Below are 23,233 nucleotides of genomic sequence, written 5' to 3'. Positions count from 1 at the left end.
AACCACACAGTCACTTCTGGGGAGGGCTGGCACAAGTTCTCCAGCTGTGCCCCTTTTACCCAGTCTATATGGTAGTTCCAGCTGCCACCACTCACTAATAATTATCAGCTACTCAAAGGTCCTTAAAACGGTGTCCATTTATTACTGTGTAATATTATTATCCAATTGGTAGTATTGCCCAAGGCTAAAGCTATAGGAGCAGCTTTGTACAATTTTACCAAAGGCATACAACTACTCTAAAGAGCTTAAATGATCTCTACACAAACCAGTTAAAAGGTTTCAAAATATTTAATAATAAATAATTAAAACCAAAAGACAATACTTTCTACTACACAGAGCTAGTCAAGAGTTCAGAGATCACACAGAAATACTTAAAATAATTTAGTACAGTTCTGACATCACAGAAAAACACAGTCTAATCTTTCTAGTTTCTAGCTATCTCTAAAAGAAAACACAAGTCTAAGATAACTTACATAAAACAGGCAGTGCTGTGAGTTGGATGATCTAGACAAAAATGCTTAATAATCTCTGGTTCTCTCTGTTTAAATTGCAATTGCAGTTCTGATAAACATTACAACATTCATTTACACTTTCCTGGAGTTCCCAAGCTACATATTAACTGCATTTACATTTTTAACATCTCCCTTTTGTTATCTTTTAGCTGGTCAGGAAACAGGGCAATAAAGGACATTCCACATGTAAATTCTGGTCATTAACTTTAGCCTTACAACAATAGGCAGGAAGCTTTCATCTAGCCCGGCCAGAGCTGAATTGTACACATCAAAGACAGTCATGAAGTAATTTTAATTTCAAAGGACAGACCAGAAATGCTTGACTTAGCTTTCTTTACAGCACAGAACAATAGTGCTACATTGTTTTAAGTTCAGCATTTCACAGCAAATTCTTTCATTTAAGAAAACAAGCTTGTATTTCAACATTCATATTTACAAAGGACAGAATTATGTACTAAATTCTATTTGACTAGGCTGGCAGCCTTCACCCATCTGTAAGAGTCTTCACAGGGTTGATTACAGATACAGATGCAGGAGCTGTGGAGAATGATCCTAGCAAAACCAGTCCTGAAGCTAGACAAATAAATCCAGTATGTAATGCCTTGTGCAGGTATTGAAGCTAGACAAATAAATCCAGTATGCAATGGCTTGTGCAGGTATATAAAGAGGGCCATGTAACTGTCTCTAGAAACCTTCTGGTATCCACCCCTTTTCAATATACTATCAAAGACATGTTCCTTGGAGAGTGTACCTTAATACTGCCTGGAAGTGGTTTACAATGGTGGGTATAACAAAAGGCATTAGCCAAGGACAACCAACTATAAATAGTCTGACACTGGTTGTCCTTTCTTAGCCCCAGCATAAGAAATAAACAGCTGATTGTTTTTTTTTCTAAATTACTTGGTTCTGTCAAGACAGTACCTAAGCTGCCTATGCAAGTCCAAAGTATGAACAATCTTTTCTCTCCATCATGGTGTGTTATGCTAGAACATTGGGAGATTGCAGGCCTGATTCAAAGAAACTCTGAAATAACCTTGGGCATGGATGACAGATTTGTTCTTACTGATACCTTCTCCCAAAAGCAGACCAGAGAGGGTTAACCCACCAAGAGACCTAGCAACTCAGATACTCATCTTGCAGATGTCAGAGCAAAAAGATTAGTTTTCCATGTAATGAATCTTAAATCTGCTTATATGCAAGTGCAGATGGAGGCGAGGTGAACTCTTCCAGCAAAAGTTAATATCTTAAGAAGCAACCAGTCTGCAAGGTGATCTCAGATGAAACACTCCTATCAGAAAACAGAAAAGTCTCCATAGGCAGACATACTGAAGTGTCACTCTTTGTTATTGTTTCCTTCCTACCATCTCTAGTTGTTTCTTAAACATGAAAGAGGAATTGGGAGATTTGAAAGTGGGGGAGGGGGAGTGAAAAATCTTAAAATCTCTCAGAATTAATTTTCTTCTTTCACCATATTATTGGTGGACTTGAGTAGTGCTGAAGGCTGTTTGACACGATTAACTGTCTGTAATAATTTCTTAGATAAGATCAGAAAATCATCTTTACTTACAGACTATCTTGCGAGACCAACCACGAAAAGAAAAACTGTGCCCCTACAATGGGTCTCTTTACTGGACACATCCAGTATCATCTTCTACTAAAACTCTCAGTTAAGCTGGTTCTCCCGTGTTCAGTCTAGACACTGGAACACCCAAAGAAGATGCGGCTGCCCCTAGTTCCTGGAAGCTGAAAATGCTACATCAGAAGATGCTGGACAGGTTTTAAGTGAGTGGTCTGAGGAACAACCAATGGTTACTTCAGGTTATCCCACTATTGGCCGAGGCACAGAGTGAGCCTACATAGTTGGCAGGGGCTATCATGTAAGTTTTTTTTTTCTTTTTAGTAACTGCAGAAGTCAGACTAGTAGAAGTGGGGTAATTATTCATGTTGTGACCGAGGATGTGTTGGATGCAGCCAAATCACTGGAACGAGTCAGCTGTAAGGTAAATAGTCAAAATTTTACACAAGCAGCACATTACATTTATCCCAAAAAGAAAATTCTCAAAAACACAGTAAAGCATAAGCAGTACACTAAAATGCTGTCAGAAACTCCTTAGGAAGTAAAATTCGCCTGGCAGACACAAATTGTGGGTAAGCTGTCACAGAGTAAACACAAGTCCTACATAGCGTGTAAAAACACAAGTTGTACACTACAATCCTGTCAGAACCCCTTAAAAGCGAAATTAGTCTGACAGAAATAAATGGCATGCGAGTTGTTACAGACTGAACACAAGTGCTAAAAGGTCTGTCTTCATAACTGCTCAGATGAAACACTTCCTCGCATTTAACATTTTATAAATAAATAAATAAAGTTTGTATATGCAGTTCATTTCCACATCAAATAAGCCCTCACACTAGCTAAAGCTAAAAAGAGTTGTCCCAGACAGGAAACATAAGATAGTTAAAAAAAATAACAGGTTTCTTAAAGGGACCACAACAAAACAATAACAAAAATAATAAATTATTATTATTATTATTATTATTGCTATTACTACTACTATTAATCCCTATTTAACTAGACAGGACCACTTTACACAAAGTCCCTTTTTAGGATCAGCATGGGAATAATGACAGATTAAGTGACTGAGGGCTGAGGGAATCTAACCCTGTGCAACACGAACTAGAGCTTGCAACCTTAACCAATGTGCCAACTATACACTTTAAAGGTAAAAAAAAAAACTTTATATATACATACGTATATATATATATATATATATATATATATATATATATATATATATATATATATTTATTTGTGTGCATATATGTGTATGTGTACATTAAACACATTAGTTCGGTGGGATGCCAGGAAGTAGCTGAAAGGCTGGCTGGCTGCTGCTCTTGTGAAGCCTCTGAGCTGCTTCTTCAAGAAGCTGCAAGAAAGTTCTAAAGATTTTTTTTCTCTGACTGCTAATTTTCCCTTCTCAGGGCTGACCAATCAGCAGCAGTAAGAGTGAAAGTGTGGGAGGGAGCCATAGCTTTTAGAAGCTGGCTAGTTGTATTTTCGGCAAGACACAACCCATATAGCCTAAAAAACTATTGCAGCAGGGGAAATGATGAACACCAAGCAATGCTAGAGAGAAGTTCAGCAGAAATGTGAAAACCACAAACAGTAGAGAATATAAGGACACAAAAAGTTTACTAGTGACAGCAACAGACAAGTTATGAACTGTGCAAGTGGCAACCAACAGCTGGTGGAGTTAGATAAACATTATACGCAGTGTGCATCATCACAAACATGGGATTTTCCCTGAGCAAAACTTGCCATATTTTAAATGCTGGAAAAGATGAACCGAACCATAACACCCATGGAGGATCTACAATATTAGATATGTTTTCATATTGCTCATGCTTTAACTCCTTTTCTTATTCCCCTTCTTTGTCATTTTGTTCCTCTTCTTACCGGAGTTTTGGAAAAAAAACACTGATACAGATTTTTTTTCTTCTATAGTTTATCACTTCTCTAAGAAATAAGCTAATTTTCCTGGTTATCATTTCACCTCCTTGTCATGTTTTAATTAAAGATGACACAGGCAAGGCAAGAATCTCTGACATTCTTTCCCAACAGATAACATAAAACCAGTTCTACTCCTAGGCAGGGATTAGAGTGCTATACTGACACTAATGGTACAAATGGCACTAAAAATATGAACATGAGAAAAAAGGCATTACTGAATGGTATAAAGCAGTAACAAATGTGACAGTTATAGTTATTTTATTAGTAAAGAACAAATAGAAGTGAGCCAGAATGGCATTAAGGAATCTCCATTCTTACATCACATAAAACATACACAGGAAAGAAGACCAATTATGTGTTACTTACTTTAACAGTAGCACAAAGAAGTCCAAATCAAGCTGTTGCTTAACACCACAGGCAAACAGCCTTAGCACCACAAAACTGAAAAATAAGATTTACCGATTCAAAACAAACATCACTGATCTAATATAGAGTACAGCAGCAAATAGGTTTTCGGGACTTACCCATTAACGGAATTGAAAAGCTTCTTATATTCCTCTTCTGGAAGACCAATCCTGACAAAAGACAAAAGGATTAACATATCAGACTATAGTGTATTTTTAGGTAAGAATGAAATAGAATTCAGCATTGCAACAATGCAGACAAAAACAGCTTACTTGGATCTCTAGGAGAAAAAAAATATATAAAAAAGAATAACTTCAGCTGTTTGCAATGATAAATCAGTCACACTATATTATAGCAGAGATACATGCATTAATACTAGTGACTGTTATAACGCAAGAAAGGTTAAGGCCCACAAATTAGCATGCTTAGCAATATAATATGAAATGGTGAAACGACTGCACAACTAATGGATTTCATATTACCATTAGGCTCATTTCACAACTTTTAGTGCATGAGGAAAATGTGGTACCAAATATGAATGACTACTTTGACAGGAAGATGTCTTTTACAAGTGTGTTAAGCACGGTCTTATTTGAGATACTCTTACACATGCTGAGGTAGAGAATTCTATATAGTGGGTACAATAATGCTGCAACCAGAGCCACTAAGTACACTAAGGAATTTGTACATTTCAAAAAAAAATCCTGAGGACCTCAATTTCTTGGCTGGGCAATAACATTTTAGAATACTACAAAGAAAGTTGAGTGTGCAGTCAGTTGTATAAATGAGCTTATGCATTTAAATCAAATGAATAAGACTGAACATTTGTTAAAGCTCCAGCCAAACTAGGTCCTGGAGTGAAAGCATAGTGTGTGACCTACTCACCATCATACCTCCCAACTGTCCTGAATTACTCGTTTTTTACCAAGTTTTGGGGTCCAAAAATGGGGTGCCAAAATTCCCCGAGTGGCACCCCTTAATTTCCGATTTTTGTCTTTTGTTTTTTATTTTTCGCACTTTCATTGCAAGCATGATGACGTCAGCACTCCCGTCAGGGCTCCCAGCCTGTCGGAATTCAGCTTGCGCACGTATTTCCATCTCAAATTTGTGAGCGGGAATAGCTTGTTTGTGGATATCTCACTCCTGCCTTTCCGTTTCTGGATTTTATTTTATTTAGAAGCTCCAGTTGTGAAAGACGCGCTCGCGGATTGTAGTTAGAAGCACTGTTGGCTTGTTTGTGGATGTAGCGCTCGTGGTGGTTACAAATTGGAGGTAATTAGAAGGCTCGTCGCCTGGCTGCAAACAAAGTAAGGAACTTGAAAAAAAAATATTGAATCTACGATTTCAAGTGCGTTTAAAATGTGATTTTAGGTAAATATCGGAAGCACCAAAGGAAATGATCTCTGCATTATTTTACAAGAAGCAAAGATTTTGTCTTATTTACTTATTTCTATGTTAAGTGTAGTAATTTGCTGATCTCAAGAAAATACATTTCAGCCAAAGTCTGAAGCGGCAGCAATAGAAAACCCGGCAGCAACTAAAAGTACTTTGTGGCCTTGATACAGCACTGTACATACATACAAACATTGGGTAGTTTCAGATGAGTTACAATAGCTTACGTGGTTTTACAAATTGTTTTAACTGAAGCATGCCATAAGTATAATGTAATTACAGAGAATCTTTTGTTTTGTCAATGGAGATTTGTTAATTTCTGTACTATCGGACTCTGAATATCAAGCCTTGATTTTAAACTCATGCTTTGTATACCGAGTCTGAGATCACTGAACATTGGAGGTAATAAAATTGTACTCTCACCTCCAAGGTTGAGTGAGTTTAAGTTTATCGAGTCACAGTGGGAGTAGAGAGGGGCTTGTCCCCCCCTAGAAAAGGTTGTTTTTGGAACATTTTTAAGAGAATTATTTATTTTTGCCACAGATGTGACATTAGTATTACATATTTACATTAATATCTATTAATTATTTAACCAACTATTTATTTATTTTATTTATTTTACATTTGTTAACCGGGAAATTCCGACTGGACCAGGCCCATTTTCAGCGGAGGCCCGAGGAGAAAAGCTCCGGCATCAAGTTATACAAATACAGTAGATCCAGCATAATACACAAAACAGGTTACATCATGTATGCTGAGCATAGTAATATAACAAGAAATTAATAAAACACTCCAGGTAAAAGAAGATATAGAACGTAGGCAAAAGACAATGTCAGTTACAGTACATCCAGCATAATGCACAAAACAGGTTTTATCATGTATGCTGAGCATAGTAATATAACAACAAGAAATTAATAAAGCACTCCAGGCAAAAGAAGATATAGAACATAGGCAAAAGACAATGTCAGTTACAGTGCATCCAGCATAATGCACAAAACAGGTTTTATCATGTATGCTGAGCATAGTAATGTAACAACAAGAAATTAATAAAACACTCCAGGTAAAAGAAGATATAGAGCATAGGTAAAAAGACAATGTCAGTTATACATTGGTAAGAGAAGAAAATATATCAAGTAAGATTCTACAGTTAAAAGTACCCTTTCAGATGACCAAGCCCACAGAGGATCAGAGATCCAGCATGTGATCAGAGAGGAGTCCGAGGCGTTAACAGTAGTATGGGTAAGGTTATGTGATACAACAGCATAACCAGGTACTAAGAAGATGTGATTTCAGGGAGTTTTTGAATATGGATGTGTTAGGGCAATGGACACGGATAGGGGAAGAGAGTTCCAATTTCTGGCAACGGTGTGGGAGTAGAGCCCTTTCCCTGCATTATTGTTAGCCTTGGTGATGGAGAGGAGAGATTTTTCAATGGATCTTAGGTACCGGTTTGCAGTATAGACAGTTAAGTAGGTTGGATAATGAGGGTTTTTTCAGGATATTTGAGAATATTGTAGGCTGTGCCCAGCTGGTGATAGTTAAGTAGCTGTGGTAGCTCAAGCCATTTTAGTTCTTTTAGTGCAGCACAGTGTTGGGTTCTATAGGATGAGTTAGTAGCAAACTTGGCTGTTTTATTGTAGCATGATTCTAGTTTGTCTAGGTCACATTGTCTGATTTGGGTAAAGATAGGTGCTGCGTATAATAGAGTTGAGAGGAGGTGGCTTTGTGCATGTGACTCTTGCTTTTTGTGAGAGAAAGGACTTATGCCTGTATAGGGAGCCTATATTTTTGTGTACTAGTTTTATGGTATGTGAGATGTGAACATCAAAGTGGAGATTATTGTCTATTTCAATGCCAAGAAGTTTGGTATGGTTAGAAGGAGAGATGGTGGTGCCATCCCTTAGATGTTATGGTAAAGGAGAGGGTTTTTTTTTTTTTATCTATTAGGGGTAAATAGTAGCAGTTTTGTCTTTTTGGGATTTAGAATTAGTTGGATACCTGATAACCATTTTTCTACTGAGTTAAAGGTATCTTGAGTGAGTGTATGTAGGGTGGTGGGAGATGAGGCGGAGCAGATTACGGTTGAATCATCTGCATATTGTATATGTGTGTGGCATGTTGTGTAGAGCTATTGAGGTCATTTGTGAAAATAGAGAACAATAGTGAGCCCAGTATAGAGCCCTGTGGGACTCCTATGGTGGTTGGAAGTTGTGTAGACAGAGTTCCTTTCCACTGGACTGACTGTTGCCGGTCAGATAGGTAGCTTCTGAACCAGGCTGTAGTAAAGGAGGTGAAGGATAATCATGTTAGTAAATCTAGTAGAATGGAGTGGGAGACCATAGCAAATGCTTTTGAGAGGTCTAGGGAAATGGCTGATATATATTTGTTATCATTCCTGTGAAGGTTTATATGATTAGTGAAGGATAGAAGAGCGGTGGTAGTGCTGTGATGTGGACGGAAACTGTGTTGTGTGGTAGATAGTAGATTGTGTGTGTTAAGAAATGTCATCACTTGCAAGTGGATGTATTTCTCAAGAATTTTGGATAAGGGGCAAAGGATGGCAATAGGTCGGTAGTTGGAGAATTCGTAAGAATTACCTCCTTTATGGAGAGGAATGATGTGAGATACTTTCCAGAGTTTGGATATGTAGGATTCTAGTATGGAGCGGTTGATTAGGATGGACACAGGATATGATAGGGAGTCACTAGCCATTTTTAGGTATGCAGCAGGTATGTTAATCAGCTGCCAGTGTGGTTGGCTTTAGTTTTAGGAGTGTTCTGATAGTTGAGGTGGGTACTGGTGACAGGCTGAAAGAGGGGGTGATGTGGGATAGGTTAGGTTGTGATTGAGGTAGACTATTTTTGGTTATTTGATTGGACAGGGCTAAGACGGATTTAGTAAAATGGTTATTAAACTGAGAAGCTATATCTAGGGTATTGCTAGTAGAGTTGGGTGCTGGAGTAGTGGTTTTGCCTGGCTTTAGTAGGGAGTTAATGGCATGCCAGAAGTTTTTTGGATTTTCTTGAATATTTCCCTTTGGGCACTAAGAAAATAGTTTTGTTTGTTTAATTTGGATTCAGCCTTGCCCTTGTTTCTAAGCTGTTGATAGTATTGCCTAGAGCTAGAGGTCTTGTCAGTTTTCCAGATTTTCCAGGCTTTATCTCTAGCTTTTAGTAACGCTCTGGTGTCCCTATTTAGCCAGGGTGCATAGTTGGCTTTAACTCTGATCTTTCTGCTGGGAGCTAGACTGTTAAGGATGTTAGAGAAGGTAGTAATGAAGTAGTCTACTGCCTGGTCTAACCCAAGTGTCCGTAGTGGTACCCAGTTGCAGTGGCTTAGGACAGTATTTCGGTATTGTGGGGTAAGGTTACGGTCATCTCGTATGAATTTGTAGACTACTGGTTTGGGGTGTTTGGAGTGTTTGTGGACTAGGAAGGTGGGGAGATGATCACTTAGGTCATCTGGGAAACAGCCTACTGTACAGTTTTGTTTGGGATAGTTGGTTAGTGTCCAGTCCAGTATGGATTCTTTCTTTGATTTCTCATCTATTCTAGTTGGTTCTTCAATTAGTTGAGAGAACCCATATAGATTGATATGTGTAGAGGGGCTGCTGGAGTTACAGGCTGCCCAGTCAGTGTTAAGGTCCCCTAGTAGGATTGTTTCCTGAGGTAGACTGTCCTTTGTCCAGTGCAGGATGTCTTCTATTATGAGTGAGTTGTTGCCTGGAGTATGTAGCAGCATATTATATTGATCTTCTTGGTGTTTCTTATCTGGATAGGACAAAAAATAGGACTTCAGCATTTTGAAAAGTGGGTGGTGTGGTGTGCAGCAGCTGGAGGTTAAGGGTGTTTTAAAGAGAATGGCTACCCCTCCTCCTTTCCTGTTTGTTCTATCAGATCTAAGTGTATTATACCCTGGGGGGAGAAAGTCTTAATCTTGGATACTGGGTTTAAGCCAGGTCTCAGTAATGGTGAGTACATCAGGGTTGTAGTGGGCTGTGAATGTATGTAGGTCTGTTAGCTTGTTGGTAATACTTCTTATGTTGAGATTTAGGGTCAGCAGGTCAGATGTTTGTCTGGCTGAGAGGGGACCTGGATTTGGGTGAATGTCACCAGAGGTTAGCAGAGTTTATAGGAGTGTCAGTATGTGTTTTTTAATATTAATTATTTGTGAGCTTGGTCTATGAGAATTTTTCTTAGTGTGGAGAGATGGTGTCATTTTTGTTAGTAATATGTAGTTGTAAGATTTATGATTGTGGGGCAGATGTAGAAGTGTGAGTTGGTTTGAGAGGGTGGGCTAGTGTGGGTAGTGTGATAGGAGTAGTTGTGCAGTGGTAGGTTTGTTTGTAAGGAAGTTAGGAAGGTTAGCGATAGTAGAGCTAGAGATAGGGATGTGAGTGCGGGTAATATGATACTACTTTGAGTGAGTAGTACAACTAGGATTCCTGGTTGGTTGTGTGTGAGGGTAGAGGTGTGTTGTCTGGGAATGTGTTGTTGGGAGTGGGATCAGTGTTGGCTGTAAATGGATTGGAGGGTGGGCGAAGGTAGGATGAGTGGATTGGGCTAGTTGTTATGGAATTAGGGGGTTGGACTACTGGTCAGGTAATTAGGAGTTAGAATAAAAGTAGAAGTAGTGGGGGCGGGTGAGAATTGGGGGCAGGGAGGGGAGCGGAGCAAGCCCAAGCGCAGAGAGGGCGAGCGAAGCAGGTTAACACTGACTCCAAGTGTTTCTTTAGGCTTTGGTAAGTATGTAGTGTTAGCTTAAATGGTTATATGTTAAACTAAATTTTTAACTGTAGCTTAAACTGTATGCTTGCACCAAGTTATAGACTATGTTATGGGCACAGAGTATAATTTTCTGACATTCTTAAAAGGATATAGAATTAAAGCTGGGGTTAGTTACAGATGAAACAGGAGAGGAAATGAAATGCTACTTTATAGATTTGAGGATTTCTCAAAAGAAAATTGACTTTAGTTTTGGGGGGGGGCATTAACTGGACAGCATTATACAGCTGTTTATTCCGGGTGATGTACTCATCAGTACAGAGGTTTGATTAAGGAACTATACAGCAGAAATGTACTAATACACTAACATTTGTTTAAGTTAATGCAGGTAAGGTATTTTACTGTCTAGACACTTGGAAGTTAAGCACCTACATTAGTGTTTAGTCTCTTTAGTTGCAGGACAAGTGTCTGTGGGTGCCCAGTGCTCAAGAGAGAAGTTTGAAATTTCCACTGCTTGATATGAGGTGGGGGGGGGGGGGCAGAGACCTGCTTGACCTGAAGGATGGTTAGAGTGTATTCAGCTTAACCTGCATTGCACTTATTGCTTTCTGCCATACATCATCAGATGTATTTCATGTGGAAAGTAGATATTTTGTTGTATGGCCTCAGCTCTGTAGATAAAGAAGACAGTCAAAGGAATAGACCTGAATTTCAGATAGCTGTCTGGGATACGAAACAATGAACAATCATCCGAATTTCACCCTTTTCGTGTATGAGGATTTTCTTTGAATGTGGTGTGGGTTTCAATGCTGTTTCAATTAATGTGAGTTTCAAGGGTAGAGAAGTTTTAATGCAAAGTCTATTTTCGTTGTTCATAGGTTCATACTAGGCTATCTGCCCTGGGGCAATTATAAGCCTAGCCCGATTCTGTATGGCTTACGCCACCCCTTAATTTGAGTATACTGGGCCCTTTTTAAGGTTTAGTTTACTGTGCCTCTGTCTAATAGTGACACGGGAGTAATCCCTGGGACAAACCTACGATCTCCCATCCACCTATCGAGATTCTTCTTGAAGAGATTCAGTGAGGTGCTCTGCCTCACATGAACGGGAATTCTATTCCAGAGCGAAGGGAGCCTCTGGGTTATGAACCTGTCCCTCCAGCAAGTTTTATTTATTTCTGTGCTGAGGTTCAAGTCCCTCGAGCGTGTGGCTCTAAGGGATTTAGATTTACTGAGGTGGAGCAAGTCCATTAATTCTGCATTTGATATAGCTTTGTATGTCAGGCATAGATCGCCTCAAAGTAGGCGGTATGCAACTGAGTAGAGCTGGAGTTTTTTTAACCGAGCAGCATATGGCATCTGTTTGAGACCCTTGATCCTCTTGGTGAGATACTTTTGGGGTCTTTCTAATTGCTGCAGGTATCGGGTAAGGTACATCCCCAAAAGGGGTACTGTATTCTATGATGGGCCTGATGAGGGATGAATAAAGGGGCAAGATTACCTCTCTTGATCTAGATGTGAAACCCTTCGTGATGAGGTGGGCTATGTAGAAGGTCTTTCTAACCACTTTGGCAATGTGGTTTTCAAAGGAGAGATTGCTATCAACTTGGGTCCCCAGGTCCCTAATAACTTTCTCTGTACTTAATGGGTTTCCGCCTATGTGGTAATTTGTGGGCACATTGTTTTTGCCAAAGGGTATGACTATACATTTTTTGGCATTTAGCTTTAAACCATGGCACTGGCACCAGTTATCTGTCTCTGTGAGACCTTTTTGAAGGATGTTTGTGTCAGCTGGAGAGTCGATTATGGCACCCAGTTTGCAGTCATCTGCGAACTTGGTGAGCTATAGTCCTCCCACATTTGCCAGTACCTCGGAAAAGTATATACCGAACAAGAGTGGTCCCAGGACAGAACCCTGTGGGACGCCACTTGTGACCGGTTTCGAGTCTGACATGGCTCCAGCAACTCTCACTCTGTGGGTTCTGTCTTTGAGCCAGTTTGCGACCCATCTTGTGACATAGGGGTTTATATTTAAGCTGGATAGCTTATCTATGATGCCAGAGTGGGGTATTGTGTCAAATGCCTTTGCAAGGTCCAGATAGGCTGTGTGGACTACCTTCCCTTCATCTATGGCTTTGGTGACTGTTTTGAAGAAGTCAACCAGGTTCAAAAGGCAGGATCTGCCCTTGACAAAGCCGAACTGGGTAGGATCTAGTGTCTGTAGGTCCCCAATGTCTTTGTTTATGAGCTCCATGATGATCCTCTCCATAGCCTTGCAGACTTAGCTAGTCAGGCTTATGGAGAGAGAGTTTCCAGGGTCCGTAGAGGCTCCACCTTTGTGGAGTGGGACCACTGTTGCTGTAAGCCATTCTGTGGGTACATATCCTGTAGTGAGGCTGAGAATGTATAGCTGTTTTATTTGAGGGATTAGTTCCTCTTGGAGTTCATGTAGGATGCAACCTGGGACACTATCTGGTCCCATGGAAGCAGTGTTTTTTGCTTTGGAGAGGGCAGCCTTCACCTGAGCATCAGAGATGTTTGGGAGGCAGCCCTCTGCCGGGATAGATACTTGCTCTTTTGGGGGGGGGGGTGGAGAAGTTTGCACTGAACTTGTCTGCCAGGATATTGGCGATGTCTGTGGGTTCAGTGTATTTTTTGTCGTTTAGAATCAACTCAGAACAAGTCTGGGAGTTGCATCCCAGGTTCCTAACATAACTGAAAAAAGCCTTATGGTTGTCTTTGGTGTCCTGTGCAATTCTTTTCTCGAAGCTGGCCTTGGAGGATTTTATGAGGGATCGTAATTTTTTGCTAGTACTGATCAGAGATGCCTTCCCTATTAGGGATTTTGCTCTATCATGTAGTAGCTTCCTCCTTCTGTTGTACAGTTTATTTATGGCAGGGGTCCACCAGACTGGACGCCTACCTTTGGATGATTGGATCTTGGTTTTGTTTGGGATAGGCATGATCCATGCATTCCTGGAGATGTCCGTAGAATGCGTTTATATAGGATTCTGCAGTTTGGGCCGTAGTTTCCACTGGCCCTGGGGCCTTGAAGGATTCCACTTCGGTTTTGAGAAGTGAGAAGTTCACTTTTGAGAAGTTTTTCACTGTGGTTTTCTGGGCTGGGGGTGGGGTCGGGATGTGGACATCCAGTGAAATTAATTTATGGTCTGATCTTACCAATGAGGGATATACTTCTGGTGTGGAGCACAGACTCCCCATGTTGGTAATGATCAGGTCTAGTATGATGTCCCCTCTTGTGGGAGTGGTGACTAGTTGTTCCATAGCATTTGAGTTTATAAATTCCAGGAACCTTTGGGCTAAGGTGCTGGGGCTTGAGTAATGCTCCCAGTCTGTTTGGGTAGTTGAAGTCGCCTAATATAATGGTGTTCGGAGAGATCTTCATGTTCTCTAATGTTTTCAGGAAAGCCGAGTGGGATTCCTGACTTTGAGAGGGTGGTCTGTAGGATGCTATAAACTGAAAAGCAGTCTTGCCCACTGTTAGTTGCACATGGATGGTCTCTGATACTTCGTGCAATGCCACTAAACTGGAGGTGTAGATATCCTTGATAAATATGGAAACTCCCCCTCCTTTTGTGGTTCGGTCCGGGTTTTGGGGCCGAAAAGCATGATATGAGGTATAGCCTGGTAGTGCTGGGGTGCTCTCTGGAGCCTTGAACCAGGTTTCTGTCTCTGCACAGATATCGATGTTCTCCATACTGAGGAGAGCTTTGAGTGCGTGCATCCTGAGGTTAAGACTTCTGGCATTAAGCAGCATTACCCTTAGTTTCTTGTTCCTTGTGCTGTCTATGGGGGTGGGTTTGACTTTTGAGCCTTGCCTAAAAAAGGCACTATGGGGGTGGCAAGAGCCTTTGCCAATATCCAAAAGCCCAGTGGTGACAGGTGCAAGCCGTCCCTAGCGAAGCAACGTGGCTTGTCGAGCAAGTCATCCCAGGCTGACAGACACTGGATCCCCTTTGAATGACACCAAAATTTTAGCCAATTGTTAAAATCGATCATTTTGTCTTTGTACTGTGGCATCATTCTAGGTGAGGGTAAGATGCTGCTCAAGGTCAGGGTCATACCAGCTTGGGCTACATGATCAGAGAGCTCCTCTATGTCTCTTTTCATGTAGTCCAGGGAGGTACATCTCAAGTCATTCACACCAGCATTTACAATGACTGAGTCATATTTGTATTTGCTTTGGAGTGACCTGAGTGCTTGCGTTATGTGGCGGATCCTAGCACCCGACAGGCAGTTCACCGTGACCTTCTCTTTATTCAGCCTGGTGAGCGGGACGTCAGTGTGTCTGACAATAGAGTCACCTATTACAAGAGTATCAGGTGTGTTATTCAGCCTTAAGGGCTGTGGCTGCTTGGCACACTGACTTTGTGGGCTATGTGTTGTGCGTGTTTTGTTTTGAGGTAGCGTTTGCTTGGATGTCTGCTTTGGAGGTCTCTGTTGCTTAAGTAGATTTGTATTTAGAGCCTCCGAGTATGTTTTTGTGTATTTATGTGTTTGGTTCGCTGATGTGGTGGGACTATGTGATACTGGAATTGTGTTGTGTGAGGTTACCTTCTCCTCCTGACTGGTTACACCAGTTTTGAGATGAGAGAGCTCAGACTCCAGTTTGGCTAAATAGTTGCATCTCTCACATATATTTGAACCTGTTTGGAGGAGGAGAGGGTTGTCCGTGTACATGAGACAGTTGTAACATTGCCTCAAAATTCCCAGATTCACCAGCTGGACTGGAAAGGAAACCATTGACTGACCTTTGGACATGCTAGAGTAATATAGGGAAACTGAATTTAAGACGGACCAATAGAGGACAGGGTAAATGTAGAGAGTAGAAGAGTAAGTAGTGCTTATGGTTTAATAGTGCTAACTTGAAGGATTACTTAATTGGACCAGTGAACGGCCTTAGAATGAGAATATGGTGTTTAAATTGAGAGATAGAGCAGTTCTAAGGGAAAAAGTGAAGAGCAGACTTTGTGGAGCCAGGAATAGTTTAAACCCAATTAGGAGGGTTTTAAGAGAGGAAGATGAAGGAATATGGAATTGACCCAAAATGGCCAATAAAACTACAGTTTCAAGTCGGTAACCACTCCCACAGGGGCAGGCAGGCTGCTCAATGTTTTTCACTGCCACTGATTAACAGAGAGACTTCCCTTTAGCCCAAGCAAAAAAATGGCCTCCAAGAAACTTACAAACAGTTCAAGAACAGCAAGCCTGTAACCGAACTTTTTTAAATCTCAGAAAAGTAGGAAAAAAGCAAGATTTTTTTTGTTTTTTTTCAGAGACAGCAGAGGTTCACAAGTATCAAGTTATAACAGTGCAGTAAATGACCCCACACAAGAGTGCTAGGCCAAAGACAGATAAAATGCAAGTTTTGAGAAAAAAACGATTTTAAAAATAAGTGCAAACAGGAAATTCAGTAAACAGCTCTAGGTTGTGCTCTAAATACAGTTACTAATGCAGAAATCAAGTTTAACAAGCCAGAAAATGCTCAGAATAGGTGACAGTGTTGCTTTGTTTAGCAGATGTCGATTGGTGTTTGTGCATTGGGCTGTTATAATGTAAAAATCCAAATAGTCATTGTATTAGTAAAGCAGTATGCACACATTAGTGTTTATGGTAAATAGGGTGAAATAGCCAGGTAATAGGACATTGGAATGGCTGCAGGGGTATGATGGTGCCATATTTTGATGGTCTGTTCTTCAGTTTGCATTTGAAAGTTAGTATCCCACAATTCCATTGGAGTGGGCAGGGTTACATAATTATGTATGCAAATTTTATGTTAATCAGCGTACAGATTTGTACCCATTTTTCATGGGCCTTGTCCAGATTTTTGATGTTTCCAGGTTGAGAGGTAGGCTCATCATTACAGCAAATGACTGAAACATCCTTTTCTTATAAGTCTTTACTTGGCTGAGTAGTGTCTTACTCCTAAGAGAAGCATAGGATATGTACTTTAGCACATTAGTAATATGGATAGTAATGCACAGTGGAGCTGGGCTGTTGTTGTCATTAGTATTACTATAACCAAGCTCCCACCCCAGCAACTGGATTATTCCAGATCAAACAACTTCTTTATGAGATACCAGCTTTAGCAGGAAAATGTCCAAAATATGTCAGAAACACAGTATTTGGACAACTATCCTTTACCTTATAAATGCTGCGCATAATGAAGTCAGGATCTATTACACCATATATTTCACCTGATAAAAGTAATAAAATGAAAATCTCTCTCTCTCAGGAGAAATCACAATACTGTTACAATAGCAACCACAATCACCACGATATCAAGCCACAGGTCTTTCACAGGACCAGTGAAGATACAGGGTGCCATAGCTACAAGCAGTAACAATTTAGCCATCACTATCTTGGCCAAAATGTTGAGCAACTGATAATCAAGGCTGCAGAAGATTTTACTCTCACTGGACTTAGAAATAATGAATTAAAAACTGAAATACAGCACAATAACTCTATAAAAGAAAGAAAATATAAAAGCAGACATGAAATAATGAAAGATAGGGGAAAGGTTATGAGGACAAGGACGACTGAGCTATCTAATGTTATGATGAGTACGATACAAAACTACTACAATGCTTCATCATTCTTGTCTTTACTTGCATAGGCAGAAAACCTAGCAAAGAATTACAAAGGGGCTGTCTTTTCCTGGATGATCTTTAATGAAATGCTTTCTAGCATTCATTGAAACTACAGTCCAAATTGTAAAAGTGTGGATCCTAGTCTATGTTAATGTTTTGCAGAGAGCTAACCAGAGATACAAAAGATAACAACAAAGGATGAAGCACTCCTATAGCCTTTAATCAGTTTTCCTGTAAAATCTTAAGAAAACTTTCTATAGCTTGCAAGCTGACTGGAAGTGGCTGCTTGTCCTCTTGACCATCCACATTACTGAATGCAAAGGATTGAAAAAAGATGTTCATACTTTCTACATTCTTCAAGAAACAGATGCAGAGAGTTTTGTTCAAGAGCTCATATTTTGCAACATTGGTTTTCCTCAAAAATAGGAAACAATATAAAAGAATGCTGCATCATCTGACTTGAAGACAATATCCATTATAACTTCAGGGATGAAGAAATAATTCACAGTTAATGCCAGTCTATTCACATGAAACATCACAAAAGGTTCAAAACATATAACAGCCTGCATATGTAGTCTCTGCTTTCCTAACTGATGAAACAACTGAAAACTGTTTTATAAAGAAAAAACAGCTCATAGAAGTAGTAAATTTAAAGAAAGACTTTCAACTTACTCTAAAAAAGTGTAAGGATAAAATTAGGGAAAATATGTTTTTGGGGGAAATAAACATAGAGAGAACACCATTATTATCATCATCATCATCATTTTAAAATGCTTTTTACTGAAGTCAGGTTTGTGGTTTTTAACTCTCTGTCCTTCTGAGGTTCTGTGGTTCTGTCATACTCTCAAGCAAAAGCTAAATACATGCTATTTCCAATCTGACATGCAGGTGAAGATGTTCTCTGTTTCAGGCAAAAACAAAGTAACATCATTCCAGTCTATCCTACAGGTGAAAAAGCCTTTCGGCTTTTCCCGTTTAGGAGTTGCCACAGCAGATCACCGGTCCGCTAATGACTGGCAATAGATTTTTATGGTGTCAAGTTGCCAGCCCGGAGCCCATCCTTCAAAGAAGGAACACACACACACACACACACACACACACACACACACACACACACACACACACACACCTACCTGCATGTCTTTAATGTTCACTCAACTGCAGGAAGGACATGCAGACTCCACAAAGAAGGCACTCCAGCTGAAAATCGAACTGGAGAACGTCTTGCTGTGAGCCAACAACGCTAACCACTGAACCACCGCTGCCTTACAGGTGAAACTGTGCATAATCTCAAGCAAAAGCCAGCCAACTGCAGAAATAACCTTTATAACCTTTATATTTATTTATTTAACTTTTAAAAGGCAATGGCAGGTATACCTCTCAATAGTCACAGATTCAGACTCAAAATTTAGTTCTGCTCCTCTTAATCCAGACACACACACACACACACACACACACACACACACACACACACACACGCACACTTTGTGTGCTGCCATCATCACAACTCCAAAGCTTTCCATATCTCGAGATCCAGAAGTGTACCTCTACAATCAGCTACTTCTACACAAGCCATTCAGAACAGAATGTGAACTCTTAGCAGATTTTCCAAGCTGTGCAGCGTTGTTTGAAGCAAGGAGAGAAGAAGTTAAACAAGTCTTAAATGAACTGTGGCCAAACTTGGAACTACAACTCCCCAGGCCTCCACTGAAAATGGACATGCATCCAGTCAGACTCTCCGGTCAATAAATGTGGAATAAATAATATAAAAGTTAGAAACTGCCACTGAGTATATTCAGATGTTTCACTGTGCAGGAGCTGGGGATGAATTTATCTTACAGGATACATGCATCGAATTACCGGTCACCACTCAAAGCCTGCAGATGACTGATCAAGAGCTCACTTAAAATCAGCAAAACTTAAATGTTAACTGTGAAGAGTCTCTTTTGGTCATCAAAAAAAAAAAAAAAAAAAAAAAAAAACAAATTCACTTAGAAATTCAAGCAGACAATTGACCACATATCTGCCTATTTGTAACAGGGAGCGCAAGAACTAGAAAATCATTCGCTCTGAAGTTGGTAGCTGAACAGATACATCGAGGCTACAGAATTCTTGACAAAAACACACACTGTTAGTGTATGTGCATACACTGGAGTAGCAACCTTGCTAAATGGTAGGCAGACATTGCACTCAGACTTCAAACTACCTGTTCAAAGAGGTTACAAGTTTCCTGAATTCAAGAAATTAACAAATATTTGGCTTGAACAAATGTGACACCTGTGGCAACATATAAGGCTCATCATAACTGATGACGTTTCTAAGCTGCTCTAGAAATTACTTTATCAAATCAATTTTCGTCTACAAGATCTTAAATGCAATAGCCACCTCTTTGATGGCTTGAATATGTTGCTGTTCGGAGATCTGATGCAGCTTCCTCCTGTTCTTGGACACCCAATTTGTGTACAAATCGGAGGAAATGCTGGGCATGGTGCATTTATTCCACCTATTCAACTTCAGTGAGCTTAAGGTAGTTGTCATACAACAAAACAATTGCACTTTCATGGACCTTCTAAATAATCTTTGCGAGGGTCATCTGACACTGAAACAAAATGAGTTACTGGTGAGAAAAGCTGAACAAAGCAAGCAAGAAGGTGACTTTCTCCTGGGCGAGCAATTAGAATCATGCCAACTAATAAGATGGTCCAACATCACAATGAACTTCTAATGAATACTGTCAATTCATCTGTGAAGTTCACCATCTATCTTCATGACCGTTTAATGGAGCATGATATGAGTTTGCTTCACCTGTCAATCGACACCATCATTCCTTTGAACACAAACAGAACCAACTTCTGGAGTGCCTAAAGTGTTGACCATTTACCGAGGACTTCATGTTATGTTCCATTACAAAGTCAATATTTCAAACGGTCTAGTGAATGGTGGCATGGGCATCATATCTGATACTGAATTCCAAGGCTGGTATAAGCACCAAATGTGTCGACAGGACGAGGACATCCCTCAAGTAAAAGCAGAATATGACAACAGCATTGGAATTCATTGAATCAAGCCAGTTACAGTGGTGTTTGATGCAAAACTTGGTTAAGGCTAGGAAGAAAGAAGAATGCTCCCCCATGGTTTCATGGCATGTGGTCACAGTTCACAAACTACATGGCAGCACTATCCAAACAGCCATCGTAAATTTAGGACTGGAATACTTTGCTGCAGGACAAACATTTTGTTGCTCTTAGCAGATGTACGTCACTAAAAGGAATCAAGACTGATGAAATTCATCGAAGACAATTAACTGAGAGAGACATTTGTAATGAAGACGCATTAGAGGAAATGCAGAGATTAAGAAATTTGCCTGACTACTCATGTAGTTAATACACACTTAGGGTAAGTGACTCATTACTATTATAAGCCTTCATAATTCAACATATATACATAATTACTGTTGTATTTTACTTAAAAACTAAACAGCAAATAATAAAAATATAAAATAAAACATTTTTAAAAACAATGCTTTTTACTGAGCAACTCAAAGTAAAAAAGAAGAATGAAAACTTTGCAAAAGATATACAGAGAAGCTGATTTCAGAAAAGCATTCAAGGCTGGTTTTGGTGATTGCTGCTACTTCTTCTGGTATGTCATTATCACAATCAGCAAAACCACCCTCAAATACTTTCCTGAAATCAGCTTGTTTGAGCATCTTTTACAAAGTTTTCACTCTTCTTCCTTATTTTTTTACTTCTTAGAGATACTCAATAAAAAGCATTCTTTAAAAAAATTGTTTTTAGTCAACTTGAGCTACCTTAGGTTGCCAATGAAGGCAAGCTGACAAGGTACAGTACTGAGTCATGGAAGAAAAGGACAAAACTTTGCCCAACAAAATTAGAAAGGCATGGCAGTTCAGTACCTTAGGGAGCTGAACCCAAATTGGCATCAATCTTCTGTCCTCAAATTAATGGTAAACATGTTTCCATTTCTGTATTTTAGACTTTCTTGTAATGGGTTTCTAGCTTTTTGAAAAGTACACGAGATATGAAAAGCTGTCTTACTGGGAATCAAGAAGTCAGTTTTCAAGCTACAAGGTAAAGAATTATGTAAACCAGACAAAATATCTTCCCTTTCTGATGGATAAAAATGCTGTGTCTGTGAAAAACAGAAAGAATTAACTGGTGATTTATATGGCAAAAAAGAACTATGATTGTCTAGGCCAGTACCAAGTGAAGAGAACCATCTATACTTTTTTATTTTCATGAAGCATTTTTGCAAGAGGTGAGAGGAAATGCATACTGAAAGCTTCAAGATGCTTGGTCTAGTAAATAATGATTTAGGACCATCCTGTGATATAAACAGATTTAGATTCAAGCTTCCACCAGCTAAACTTCAGCTGCTGAAAACATTTGCACTGAGATACCATTCATGTTACACCTGAACTGCTCAGCTCATGCTATCTGCCCATCCATTATTTTCTCGAGGCAGGTTAATCATCACAATGCTGACTGACATATGCACCAGCAGCACTATGAACATTCTGGCTGAGATTACGCCCAGAGACACCACATGGCACAGCAAGGATACCAAATCAGTATTCTTTCTGAATCTGTAATAGTTTCTGGCAAATCACATCTAATACTGTCCCAAAAAAACTCCTGCATGAGGTCACGTTTCTTGTTTACCAAAGGGACAAATCAAAAAGATTATTACAACTTAAGTCACCTGGAGGTAACATTCTTCCTCTTTTATACTGTCTTCACAGATCTCATAATCTGCCTAATTCCCTTCCATCATTATAACTTGGTTGTGCATTGGGGAAGGGCAGAACTTTTCTTATTTGGTGTAATAAAACCATAAGAATCTCAGAGTTCTAGCAATTCCTCTAACAAACTTCTAAATAATAAACTCAAAACAGTGAAGGTTACTTTGCTGAAAAAAAACATTAACAATTTGTGAAGCAAAGATATTTACCACTCCTCTCATCAGGCAACTCATTTTAAATGTCAACATGGTTAAACTTAATAGAACAAGTAACCTGAGCTATTTTCAAACTCAGAGCGACACTATAACCCACATAGGTAGGTATCAAACACTAAAAACAATACCTAAAAACAGGGAACATTATCTGCATACATATTAAGTAGCCTTGTAGCTACTATTTAGTGGTTTGGGATACCTTGTAGTACGTAACTAACGTGGCCTCTGTTGGATGAATTGCAGGGATTTAAATTAAGTAAACTAAGAAACCTGTGTTCCAGAGAATAATTCTAAAAAGACAGGTACAATATAGCAACATAGTAAAATAAGCTATATGGAGTTAAGTAAAAACATGAGACTCGCTTATGCAGGAGCTGTAAAGAGTTCTCTAAATTTGTTGAACTCTGATATGTTATGAATTTTGCTTGGGAGAGACTAACAAATTACAATTCTGTTTTTCCTTAGCAAATAAGACTTTGTGTCATCAGATATACAGCTTGCATTACAAAAATTAAAGGATATTTACAAGAAACAGAGGTGTTGTGTTACACTACATAAATCTACCAACCAGGCTTCAGAAGAAATTACAAAGAAACTCTAAGTTTAACTTATCTAAAAGAAATTAGGACTTCATCATATCATTTTCAGCAGGTCCATCTCTTAGCATCCTGCAGTAACATCTAATTTTCTGCATGTGGGAATTTGATTTTTCAGGATTTCTTTTCATTGGAGACACCTGTCTTCCCTTGCCTTTCATTACTAAGCATAGTACTGTGGGGATATGGAAAACGCTTTATCAGCATGGCGGGAATGACTGTCCATGGCCACTCAGTACCTCAGTGTATACCTAAAAGTCTATATGCCTGCTAAGAGTATTACTCCTACACACAGGGGACCACACATATACTTTCCATAATGTCAGTCCTTTAAGTACCACTGACAAGATCCATCTCCCCAAAATAAAAATTATAACTTTCAGAAGAACATATGGACAACAGTGAGCCTCTCTCATGGATAATCCACCATATATGTGCTGTACATGTGTCCTATACAGCCATGCAAATGTGTGCCATCATGTCCAGTCTCAAGGCTGACCTAA

General features: G+C 39.5%; 1 protein-coding gene across 1 annotated transcript in view; it reads right to left on the bottom strand.

The window, feature by feature from the left end:
- Positions 1-23,233, bottom strand: part of GGH (gamma-glutamyl hydrolase) — an 879,365-nt gene that overhangs the window by 421,531 nt on the left and 434,601 nt on the right. The window contains exon 3 of the mRNA XM_044067735.1: positions 4,551-4,601. Within this exon, the coding sequence (XP_043923670.1) occupies positions 4,551-4,601 (51 nt within the window). The remainder of the gene's footprint in view (positions 1-4,550; positions 4,602-23,233) is intronic.

Source organism: Protopterus annectens, chromosome 1.part0 (genome assembly GCF_019279795.1).
Source record: "Protopterus annectens isolate FY-2018-M chromosome 1.part0, PAN1.0, whole genome shotgun sequence".
Lineage (NCBI taxonomy): Eukaryota > Metazoa > Chordata > Ceratodontiformes > Protopteridae > Protopterus > Protopterus annectens.
The sequence above is the reverse complement of the archived record's forward strand: the minus strand, read 5'-3'. Positions and strand labels throughout refer to the sequence as shown.